This window comes from Sorex fumeus, unplaced genomic scaffold, assembly GCF_029834395.1.
Source record: "Sorex fumeus unplaced genomic scaffold, SorFum_2.1 ptg000030l, whole genome shotgun sequence".
Classification (NCBI taxonomy): Eukaryota; Metazoa; Chordata; class Mammalia; order Eulipotyphla; family Soricidae; genus Sorex; species Sorex fumeus.
This window is the reverse complement of record NW_026606087.1, coordinates 13,201,200-13,214,222: the sequence shown is the minus strand read 5'-3', so window position 1 is coordinate 13,214,222 and position 13,023 is coordinate 13,201,200. Positions and strand designations below refer to the sequence as shown.

The window sequence follows — 13,023 nt, the reverse complement described above, 5'->3', positions numbered from 1 at the left end:
TACAACTGCACCTCATGGTGTTTCACTAATAAAAATTAAGAAAAGAAAAGGTGTTGAAAGAGCACGTTTAACTTAGAACTTGAAGGGTAGACATAACCTGCCATAAAGTTTTCATATCACTAAAAATATCTTTAATAGAAAACTTTTGACTTGCTTATGAGTGGAAGAAATGAAGCAACATTAGAAATTTTATTATTTTAAAAAATATCTACTTTTTTGGTGAAGCAAGATAATTTTTTATTTAAACCTATATAGAAAGAAGCAAGGGGAGAGAGAGGAAGTACATGTTCAAGAGATGAGAAGGTCTTCTCCATAATGGAAAGAACAAGCAAAGGGACATAGAAACAAATAAGTGAGACATAAGCTCAAGGGAAGAATATGGATGAAAAGCAAACCAGTAACATAAATTTTAATTTTTCAGAACAATATTTAAAATTTAATTGAAAAGTTCATGATAAATGAGTTTTAGGTATAAAATATTTCAGCCTCAATCCCACCACCAATGTCAACTTCCCTCCAGCAGTGTTCCCTTATCCCCTTCCCAACCCTGTCCCGCTCCCCTTCCCCCCATAGGCACATTACAAAGTTCCAGTGGTTGCAGCATGGATATATGTTTTCAGTGTTGTTGAGTCTGTATTTTGGATATATGGCTACACCACTCTCCCACATCACGAATATAGCTGAAGCCCTGATGCCTGTTCACCCATTATTTCTCATTCCCTTCTGTCTTTGATTTCTTCCCTTCTGTCCTTTCTAAATACTGGGACAAGAGTGATGTAGTCATCTCCCCTTTACTAAAATACATTTCTTCATCCAGTATTTTATTTAAAACAGATAAGTGAGATTATCCTGTGTTTGTCTTTATTCTTCTGGCTTATTTCACTCAACATGGCATCTTCCAGTTCCAAACAAGTTGCAGCAAAGTTCATGATTTCATCGCTTTTTGAAGTTGCATAGTACTGTGTATATATAAAACATCTTTATAATCCACTTATCTGTTGTTGGGTACCTAAGTTGAGAGAGAGAGAGAGAGAGAGAGAGTAACATGCTCTAGAGAGACGCAGGCTTCTCCAAAGGCAGAAGAGCCTACACATGCTACAGCATTAGATAGGAAAGTCCACATCTCAAGAGGAGAAATGCAGGCGACACATGCACCATACGTACTTGGCCATGTGGGCATTAGCAGCACTTGGGCTTGGGAAACATATGCAATGAAAGAGTGTTTTTATGTCCTTGGGGATAGATGATCAAAAGTGGAATTGTGGGATCATATAGCAGTTCAAGTCTAAGTTTACTGAGAACTCTCCATGCTGTTTCCACAGGGGTTGTACCAGACAACATTCCTACCAGCAGTGGATGAGAGTTCCTTTTCACTACATCCCCACCAACACAGATTGTTCCTACTATTTTTGATATGTGCCATTCTGACTTGTGTGAGATTGTATCTCATTGTTGTCTCAATCTGGATTTCTCTGATAAGTGATTCTTTGCCTGCTGGCCATTCTTCTGTCTTCCTCTGAGAAGTGTCTAGTTATTTTCTCCCTATTTATTGATAGGACCTTTGTATTTTTATTGTTGATCTTTGTAAGTACTTTATACATCCTGAATATCAAACCTTTATCTGATATGTTGAAAGCAAATGGATTTTCCTATTTAGTAAGCTGTCTTTAGTTTTAGCCCATTTCTTTTGCTATGCAGAAGCTCTTTAATTTTATGAAGTCCCATTTCTTTATTTTTTATTTTGTTGACTTAATGTTGCAAATTTTTAACTGGAAGGATATCAAAGGCACAAACTTTCAGTTATAAGATACTGGGGATATAGTATGCAAAATGATAACTATAATTTGCTTGCTATATGGTGTACTTGAAAGTTGCTAATATCCTGTAAGTCCTTATTGCAAGGTAAAGGCATTAAGAAAATCTCTGTTGCTTGGATATTTCCTATACTTAATGTGGTAATAATACATATGTGTGTTTGTGTGTGTATGTGTGTGTATTATACTGTACAGCTTGAACTTATGCAGTGCTGTATGAAAGTTATATCTAAATAAAACTTAGGAATAATATGAATATAAGTCTAGTGGGGTACATATATTTGCTCAGTTTAATTGAAAAAAATCTGAGAAATCACTTTGCAAACATAAAAATATGGTCTAACTTCTACCAGCAATGGACTAAGAACACGAATTAAGAAAATGTAGAGGTTTATCAAAAGTCACTCATCTCACTCTCTTATTTGCAGGAGAGTGTGAAGGATGAGAGGTTCAGTGTGGAACATCAGGGTTTTGCAGCCAGGTATAACAACATGGCATTGTAACTAGTAGTAAGTGCTTCACTGTTGACAAGTCAACACTGCTATCTTGTGGTCATAAGTATGAATCACGATTCTGGATGACTTATTTCCCAAGTTGTTTATTACCAAAATGGAGACTTAAATACAGCTCTAATTTCTGAAAACAGCCTAAAATCCCCAAGATCTGGTAAAAGGCAGTGGGTAACTTCAAGAGATAGATTTTCTATCTATAAATCACATAGAGATTTGAATGACTAATGCAAAGAATGAAAAAGAATATGATGATATATACCTCAAGAAGTTGATTCCTACGCACTTGCATTTTTAAATTTAAATTTATTTATTTTTAAATGTAGAAAGTAGCAACAACTGTTGATACAATTATAGACTTGAAATTGATTAGATAACAAAGCTTCAATATTAGCATCAATAAGTTAAAAACCAAGTTTTTTTAAAAAATTATTTTATGTTTATAAGTTGTTCACAACAGTTCATTATAGATAATATTCAAACATCAATCTTACAACTGTGCACCTTCCCACCACCATAAGAGGAAAGTGTGTGAAGATTGTTATGTTTTATCCTGGAGCCATTTAAGCCCTTGTATAAAAGGTTACAAACATGTATGTTAGACCTAAACAAATGTGTGCTACTTTTGGCACATCAGTGGGCCAAGAGTATAAAGGTTGCGCAGCTGTGTTTTTGGCCCTGTGCCTATGTGGCTGGCTCTCTTCCAGGAGCTTTATTTCACAATCTCTGGATCTTGGCTGTTGATGAGATTATGGTGCTGGAAGTAATTTGTGGGTGTGACTGCCAAGCTACTGGAAAACTTGGGAGCTGGATGGAGGAGGCCCAGTCCCAGTCCCAGTCGAAGTGAGCTTGGAGATTTCAGTCATGAGTCTCGCATACCTGGGTTTTTCTGCAGGTTCCTCCATAAGTGAGGTCCATGTGAGCCTGTGGAGAGCAGCCTTGAGCATGACTGTGCAGTTGGGTTCTGGAGGGTTTTTTATTTTTTTGGTTTGCTTTTTTTAAAATTAAAAAAAAATTTTTTATTAGTGAAACACCATGATGTACAGTTGTAGACTTGCAAACTTTCGTGCTTGGGTTTCAGTTATACAATGATCGAGTCCCCATCTCTCCACCAGTGCTCATTCTCTACCACCAATGATCCTAGTAACCCTCCAACCCCCACATCCCAGCCCCCCACCCCATCCTGCCTCTGTAGCAGGGCATCCCCTTTTGCTCACTCTTTCCTTCAGGGTGTTGTAGTTTGCAATAGAGGTTTTGAGTGGCCATCGTTCTCGGTCTATAGTCTACTTTCAGCATGCATCTCGCATCCCGAGAGAGTCCTCCAAACATCTTTTACTTGGTCTTCCCTTCTCTAACTGAGCTGCCTTTTCCCCCAGCATGTGAGGCCAGATTCCAAGCCCTGGACTAGACCTCCTGGTACTTATCTCAATTATTCTTGGGTGTTCAACTCCCATTCTATTACTTTATATTCCCCAGATGAGTGCAGTCTTTCTATGTCTGTCCCTCTCTTTAGGGCTCATTTCATTTAGCGTGATACTTTCCATACTTACATACAAGTGGGGGTAAATTCAACCTGCCCCTCCCCACCCGAATTGCCCTGGTGAAGACAGCCAGGCATGGGGTCAGGATGTTCTGTGTCGCTCTCTTCTGGGAGCTTTAAAAGAACAATTTTGTGTGTGTGTGTGTGTGTGTGTGTGTGTGTGTGTGTGTGTGTGTGTGAAAATTGTTAAATCTCATTATAGGGCTGGTAAGTCCTTGTCTAAGAATTTACTAAGTTATTTATTGCTAGTTGAGCCTTTATGTTTGTTGAGTTTAGTTGGCTTCTATATTACTTCCCCATATAATTTGGTGTGCTCTTACATGGAACTTCAATATTAAAGAGTTTGGAGGCATTGGTCACACTGTTCAGAGACTTTAGGCCAATGAGTTGATCTAGTGGTGGTTGTGGGAGGTGGGTCGGGCTGTAGAGACTTCAGAAGTACTTGGGGTTTGGGGCAAGGCTGCCCACACCCACTCTGAGAAGACCCCAGAGTTCTCAAATCAGGCACTTGATTTTCTGAGGCACAATTGTGAATGGGATTGTTTTTAAAATTTATCTCTTTTCTATTTTACTATTTACTGATAGACCTTATTAGTGTGTTGTCTAACTCATATCATTTGCTTAATACCTGTAGGTTGATTTAGAAAATGTTCACTTGTGTTATTAGCATTATTGAGATCTAGTGATCCAGCTATATTTCATGAACAAATAGAGTCATATGAGCAAGCTAATGAAATTTTAAAAAGTATTTGTGTTTTTTCTATTTAAACTCAATATAATAAAACCTACTTATGATAAATAATAAATATAACATTTTTTCTTTTTTTTTTGCTTTTTGGGTCACACCCAGCTATGCTCAGGGGTTATTCCTGGCTCATGCACTCAGGAATTACTTCTGGCAGTGCTCGGGGAACCATATAAGATGCTGGGAATCGAACCCTGCTTGGCTGTGTGCAAGGCAAATGCCCTACCCGCTGTGCTATCACTCCAGCCCCAAATATAACATTATTTCAAACATATATTAGATCTATTGTTGAGTATTAGTATTCTAATCAAATGCATTCTTCTACTTTAAGTATTCTGAGCATAATTATGTGAAATGTACTTTGCTATTTGTAATCACATGGTGAAATTATAGGGAGGGAACATGAGGCTTAGAGAGATTAAGTAATACATCTAAAATCTCTCAGTGAGTTGCAGAAAAGTAATTTACAAATAAATTGTCAAATTTCAAAATGTCAACTTCTGAGATAATGCTGTAAAAGAATTATATAACAGCATTTTAGCACTGTAGCACTGTTCTCCCATTGTTCATCGATTTGCTCGAGCAGGGCTCATTTATCATTTTATCTTAAGTAAACAGCTGCTAAGCACTTTCATATTATTTAAATATAACAGTCCTACAACTCAATGTATATACTTAAAATTTTCTTTTAGGAAAGTCAAAACTTAGGTAAATTAAATCTATTATTGACAAAAAGGCATGTAGATGGACAAAGTGTTCTTTTAAAATATGTTTATTATTTGTATTGCAAATCCTAATGCAGAGAGCAGAGAGAAAGAGAGAGAGACAGAAAGAGAGAGAGAGAGAGAGAGAGAGAGAGAGAGAGAGAGAGAGAGAGAAAGAGAAACTACCTGCCATAAAGGTGTGGTGAAGCAGGAGGGAAGCAGGAGGGAAACTGGGGACATTGGTACACTGGTGAAGGGACGGGTGTTGGAATGTTATATGACTGAAACCCAATCATGAACAATCTTGTAACTGTGAATCTCACTGTGGTTCAATGAAAAAAAATTAAAAACAGTAAATAAATTTTTATTGATTGATTTATAATTATAGCTTACTGTAAATATTATGGGATTTCATATTCACATCTTTATTTGTATATAATTCTCATCACCCATAGAGCTTAGATATTGGAGTCATATCATCACAGAAAAAGTCATCATCTTAATATGCAAAAAGCTAAACTACTTTTTGTTTAATTTTCAAGATACACTACCTTTATCATAAGTATCTATTTTTCTTTGTTTACACAAATATACACACATATAGGTACCATGGAATCTTACAAAATCTTTTTTTTTTTTTTTGCTTTTTTTGGGTGACACCTGGTGATGCACAGGGGTTACTCCTGGCTCATGCACTCAGGAGTCACTCCTGGCGTTGTTTGGGGGAACCATATGGGATGCTGGTAATCAAATGGGTTTGGCCACATGCAAGGCAAATGCCCTACCCGCTGTGCTATCGCTCCAGCCCCACAAAATCATTTCTAGGTAATTTTCAAAACAGGTTTTGAAACTTAGAATGAAATTCTGGCTCACCATTTACTAACTTTTCTGTGCTGACTGAGAAAATACTGGAAGGTTTCTTCTTTTCTTCTTGGTTTTTTCCCCTATCTTCTGAACTTTACTTAAAAAGTAACAATTCACCTGATACCACAGTGAGTTTTGAAAGGTTTGTGGGATGCCAGCAAGTTTCTGACAGACTAGAATCCTTGGATCTGTGCAAGTAATGTTCTTGGTGGAAGACACAAACTGCAAATTATCGAAACTGTAAGTATCTGACCAGAAAGAATAGAACTTTATCCTTAGGGATATGGAGATTTTCTGCCATATACTTAAGGTCCAAGGATACATCCCACTGTGGGAAGCTCTTCCCGAGGGATTGGAGCTCAGGTATAACTCTTCAGTCCTGTTTATTGGGAACTCAGTCACATTCAGGTTGCAGTCTGTGGCATCCAGTTCTTTGCAAACAATTTCTCAGATGCTTGGCAGAGGTAGGTGAGTCAGCTCTTGGTTATTTTAGAAGAGGATTCACCATAAAAATAACTAAAATTGTATGTGGGATGGTGTAACTCTGACAACTCAGTCTCTATAAATAGGAACAACTCCAGGAAATGGAGGAAGAAAAAGGCTAGAAGTGTTATTGAGAACAACCTGGATTCATACTCACATATTCGTCACACATAAGAACATGTAGTAAAATATACACAATGATGAATAAAAGTGATATGAATAAACTTATGAACGTATATGCAGATGCAAACATAAATAAAGTATATTGTATTGAAACGTGAGAGAAAATGCTAAACATAAGTCCCATTTGCTGGCACAAGTGAAGTAATTCTTCCCTACATCCTTCTATATTGTCATCTGAGTACAGATTCCCTCTTACAGAGAGCAAGTCATCCACGTGGGAGAAGGCATATCTAGAATTGGGCAGAGAGAGATGGTGAGAGGTGGGAAATCTGGGAACCTTGGGGATTATTTCAGTTCTACTTCAAAGGATGTAGACCAATTTCTGGGAAAAGTACACATAGATTAGCCAAGGATTTATGTTCTTGGGGAAGTAGTTGGAAGATAATAAGAATTCTATAAATGCTTGGATGTTTAAAATGTTATAACTGGAAACATTTATAATATAACCTCTGTGGAAAAACGGCAGTGGTAGCAGGTTTTTCAGATGACCCTAAACACAGAAGGAGACAAAGTAAATCATTGGGAGAAGTCATAAGAACATTTACCAATTAATAAGATTTTATTGCCTTAATTCATAAGCACAATCTTTTATTAAAAGAATAATGTATAAAATCCAACCAGCTGAAGTGATCTCCCTTCTCTTACCTATTCTGTATTATAATGAGGAGTAAAAATAAGTCTTCTCAAACAATAAATAAGTTTTTGATTCCTCTTCCTAGTATTTCACTTTTTAGGGAAAACTTCTTTTCTCTCAGTTGGATCAGTACTTCTCAATATTTTTAATTTTGAAAAATGAGGCTGATCAATTTATCCCATAATAAAATGTCATTGAGAAGCACTGATTCAACTGAGAGAAAAGAGTTAAGATGTCTGAATTAAAGAAAGAGCTATGAAAAGGATTAGGGAATTCTTAACTCAGTAATTAGGTAATAGATTAGTAATTAGTGAAGGAGGTAATAGACTTTTGTCTAATGGAAAACTATAATTTTTCTTAACTCTTTGGATACATTATATTTTTATTGGAAATTTTAAAGAAAGAATTTACCTGTCAGGTTTTATGTTCAAGCAGGGAATAGAGGTGAAAGAATGATGAATATATATCTGAAACATACACTGTCTGATGAAATGCTATTTCATTTATAAAGAAAGGTAAATAAGATCAAGTGATATTGGTTGGTACAAAGTATTGATACTGAGTGTTTGCAGTCATCACTAAAAGGAAGAGTATGGACTAAAACAACTCAGTGAGTGAACATGTCCTAACATAGTCTCCCTCTCCAAACAGCAGCATGTGCATTTCTGGGAAGTGAACTTAATGGCATATTTTTTAAAACATTGAAAAAAAATGAGTATATGCTAAGTCAGTGACACATCCCAGTATATCCAAAACAAATCTTGAGATCTTGATTGAAATTATGTCCTGTGATTTTAAAATTTAAAATGAGAAACAACATGTTAGAACTCATTGCAATTCAAGGAGAATCAAGGCAAAACACTGCCCTACATGTGGCACCGCCTGGATCAAGCAGGCTGGTTGCTATCAGGATTCTACCAATGGTTCAGAGCTCTAAAGTGTTCCTTATAACAACAAAATTTCTAATGCTGGCTAGTCTCTGTTTGCAACCCACTGCCTCATAATGCAACAAGTAACATCCATGTCATAGGACCCTTAAAATACAGATTTGATCAGAAAGAAGGTCTATGAGGCAGTATCCTTTTTCACAGTATATGTACTGGAGGCTAATTTAATCATATTATTACCACTAAGTCAGAGAAACTAGCTGCGTTACTTTTGCAAGCTAACCTGTTCCGAAATTGAGGCAAGCATCTCTCTGTAGTATTGCTCTAACTTCAAATAAGATAGAAACATTGCCATGGCTCCTATCCATGTAGTGTATGAAGGGTGTATCCACTAGTAAGATGAAGCCTAATTGCAGACAAAGATGTCACACTTACAAGCTGAGATATGGAAACAACTCATTTATTCTATGACAGAGTGAACAAAGAAGCTGCTCTATATATATACACGATGGAATGCTATCTAGTTACAAGAAAAGATTGTCTTTTATTCCTGAAACATAGATAAAATTGTAAGGCATTATAAGAAGTAAAATAACTCAGAAGGAGAAAAAATATTGAATGGTTTCACTCAGAGATAACATATACACAAAGTGTGAGAATATGAGTTTGTTTTTCAATGAACACGGTCATCAAAGTGGGAGAAGGCAAGGTGCGGACATTATCAGAATTTCAGCTTTTTAAAATGTGGGACCTATACTCAGTTTCTGCTACATGTCTGCAATTGGGGTCATAGTTAGAAAATAATAAAAATTCTATAAAATAAAGAATAAAATAAAATATAAAAGTTTGATATAAAAATAGTATTTTTGAAAACTTCTAAATTTTGAAAACTTTTTAAATCTCTAACACTTTGTAAAAGGCAGTGGGTAGCTTCAAGATATAGAGATTGTCCTTTGTGTCTATAAGTCACATGGATAATATTTTAACGATTAATGTAAAGAATGAAAAAGAATATGATTATTCTCATATTTGAGAATTTTATGGGATGTGATGGAGAGTTATTGGCACTTTGGTAGTTGAAACGATATAGTAATACTGTACTCCTAAAACATATATTTAAAATATTGTAAAATACTTTTTTTCCTTGCCTTTTGGGTCACACCCGGCAATGCTCAGGGGTTACTCCTGGCTTTGCACTCAGGAATCACTCCTGGCGGTGCTTGGGGGACCATATGGGATGCTGGAAATTGAACCTGGGTTGGCCGCATGCAAGGCAAACGCCCTACCGGCTGTGCTATTGCTCCAGCACCAAATACTTTAACCTTAACACATTAATAGAGAGGTCACGGTCCTTCTGTTGTTCATCGATTTGCTCGAGTGGGCCCCATCGAGTAACGTCTCCATCATGAGACTTGTTGTTACTGTGTTTGGCATATCGAATACGTCACTGGTAGCTTGCCACGCTCTGCCTTCTGGGCGAGATACTCTGGGCAGCTTGCCGGGCTCTCCAAGAGAGGCAGAAGAAACGAACTCGGGTCGGTCATGTTGGCTGCTTGTAAGGAAAACGCCCTACTGCTGTGCTATCGCTCCAGCCCAACACATTAATAATAAAAATAAATATTTTTGATATTAAAAGCACTGTCCTCCAACTGTTCATAGATTTACTGGAGCGGGCACCAGTAACGTCTCCATTGTGAGACTTGTTGTTACTGTGTTGGGCATATTGAATATGTCATGGGGCACTTGCCAGGCTTTGCTGTAGGATGAGATACTCTCGGTAGCATGCTGGGCTGTCTGAGAGGGACAGAGGAATTGAACCTGGGTTGGCCATGTGCAAGGTAAATGCCCTACCTGCTGTGCTATCACTCCAGTCTTAAAAGAGGATCATGAATCACAAAAGGTCTTGAAAACATTTTAGTTAAGGAACAATAACAGTTTCATAGTGAGCAAAAATAGTTTAGTCCTATGAGAAAGTATTGTTTTTCTGGAATATATTATGTTCTTTCAATATGTTCAAGTTTCTGAATTTCATTCATTAGCTTACACCTAAAAAATCAGTTGTCTATTTCTCCAGACATACATAGTGTGTTGGGGCCAGAGCAATAGCACAGCGGGTAGGGAGTTTCCCTTGCATGTGGCCGACCCAGGTTCCCTGAGCACCTCCAGGAGTAATTCCTGAGTGCAGAGTCAGGAGTAACCCCTGTGCATTGCCAGGTGTAACCCAAAAAGAAAAAAATAGACATATATATAGTGTGCTATTTTTATCTAATTAAGACATAATATCTAAATTAAGACATAATTAACACCTTTTAGGCAAATTGATGTAAAATTCTTGTTACATAAAAATTGAAAAAGAGGAAAGGCATGAGAAATGCAGGACTGTTGTATCTGGAAAATTTCTGCATTGTTTTCTGTCAGTAAGCAACTACTTGGAGGTAAATGTTTCCTTAACTGTGACTCACATTCCTTCTTTAGATCTTCTCTGCTGTATTATGGAATTAAAGAATGGATTTTCTGTTTCTCCAGAAAATAGGCAACATAGTATAAAAAAGGTTAAGATCTTTCATTGGAAGCAAGAAACCCTCTACAAGAAATGTGTCTATAACCAGTTCTCATCACTATGCTTCATCACAACAGTACACAGTTCCACCCTTCTTCCTTCCTTCTGATGGGGATTCCAGGACTGGAAGAAGCACATATCTGGATCGGCTTCCCCTTTTTTGCAGTGTATCTAATCGCTCTCTTGGGGAACATCATTATCCTACTTGTGATCAAAACTGAACGCAGCCTACACCAGCCCATGTTCTACTTCCTCGCCATGCTGGCCTTCACAGACCTTGGCCTTTCTACAGCTACCATCCCCAAGATGCTGGGGATTTTCTGGTTCAATCTCAAGGAGATTGTGTTTGGTGCTTGTATCACACAGATGTACATCATTCATACATGCACGAGTTTGGAGTCTGTGGTGCTGACTGTCATGGCCATAGATCGGTATGTTGCTATCTGTAACCCCCTGAGATACAGCATGATCCTCACTAATAAGGTGGTAGCCATGCTGGGCATACTCAGTATAGTCAGGACGTTGATGTTTATGACTCCATTCATATTTCTTATCTTGAGATTGCCCTTCTGTGGTGTCCGCCTAATTCCCCACACGTACTGTGAACACATGGGTTTGGCAAAGTTGGCTTGTGCAAGTATTAGAATCAATGTCATCTATGGCATGATTGCCTTCTCAGTGGGTTACATTGACCTCTCTGTGATTGGGTTTTCCTATGTCCAAATCCTTCGTGCAGTCTTCCGTCTCCCGTCCTGGGATGCCCGGTTCAAGGCACTCAGCACATGTGGCTCCCATGTCTGTGTCATGTTAGCTTTTTATTTGCCAGCCTTCTTTTCCTTTATGACACACCGTTTTGGCCACAATATCCCTCATTACATTCACATACTTGTAGCCAATCTGTATGTGGTAGTTCCACCTGCCCTTAACCCTGTAATCTATGGGGTAAGGACAAAACAGATAAGAGAACGGGTGTTAAGAATGTTTAACCCTAAGAACTACTAACCTATATACTAAATAAGATCTTCATTATATTTAGTTACATAATTATGGTCACTGTCCTCCCGTTGTTCATCGATTTGCTCGAGCAGGTCCAGTAATGTCTCCATCGTGAGACTTGTTGTTACTGTGTTTGGCATATTGAATACATCACGGGGAACTTGCTAGGCTTTGCTGTGCGGGTGATATACTCTCGGTAGCTTGCTGGGCTCTCTGAGAGGGGCAGAGGAATCGAACCTGGCTCGCCAGGCCAGCTGCGAGCAAGGCGAATGCCCTACCACTGTACTATCAATAAGAATATTAAAATGAAAACAGACACTGGAAAGAGTTTTATTATTTTACCTTAACATTCCTACATAAGCCAATAAATATATTATCCATTTTTCATAATTTGTACACCACATTGGAATGCATAACTCAAATATTTTTAAAAAATCTTTACTACCAGTAAAGCACAAATTAAAATTTTTGTCTTTAAGTGCCACAAAATTCTGAATAGAAAACAGTTTGCAAATATGCCATGACACCAGTAACTGCCTTTATAATTTCCTTCTATGTTTAGATTCTTTTGATTCATAGACAGAATCAGTTTATGCCCGTAAAAATGATTTTGCTTATCAGAAAATTCAAGCAGGATTCAGTGGTAAAAGAAATTAATTGGGAATCTACTTGTGATAAGAAGATTTACATGAGAATTTCACTTGGGGATATATAAGATTAGCTGTTTCACCCATAAAATGGTATAAATAAACAAAATTTGCACTGTGAAGTCAAAACATCATTGTGAAAATGTAAGGTTGGTAAAAAATAAAATTATTTGGAAATAAATTAAAAATGTATTTCTAGAATGGTGGTTACTTATGTAGGTTTGTAGGTTTAGGTTACTAAATCCCCATTCAGTTCCAGACCATCATCGTACTTGTGACTCATTAGGGTCTATTAGTATTTTCCTTGGTTAGAGATCTTTAGTCAAGATACAATAAATGAGAAAGACTGAAGAATTAGTCTTTAGATTTGTGGATTTGAATCTCCATCTCTCACAATTCTAGTCAGGGTTGGCATTTGGGAAAAGTACGGTAATGTTGTTGCTAACACCTATGAAGT

The 13,023-nt window shown here is 37.3% G+C and overlaps 1 protein-coding gene across 1 annotated transcript; it reads left to right on the top strand.

The window, feature by feature from the left end:
- Nucleotides 1-10,983: 10,983 nt before the first annotated feature.
- On the top strand, nucleotides 10,984-11,925 carry LOC130025296 (olfactory receptor 52E5-like). Its single transcript, XM_056116252.1, has one exon. The coding sequence runs from the start codon at nucleotides 10,984-10,986 to the stop codon at nucleotides 11,923-11,925; it is 942 nt and encodes a 313-aa protein (XP_055972227.1).
- The last annotated feature ends 1,098 nt before the right edge of the window (nucleotides 11,926-13,023 follow it).

Coding starts and splice junctions, on each gene's coding strand:
- LOC130025296 (XM_056116252.1), top strand. CDS start 10,984: ATGCTTCATCACAACAGTACACAGTTCCACCCTTCTTCCTTCCTTCTG.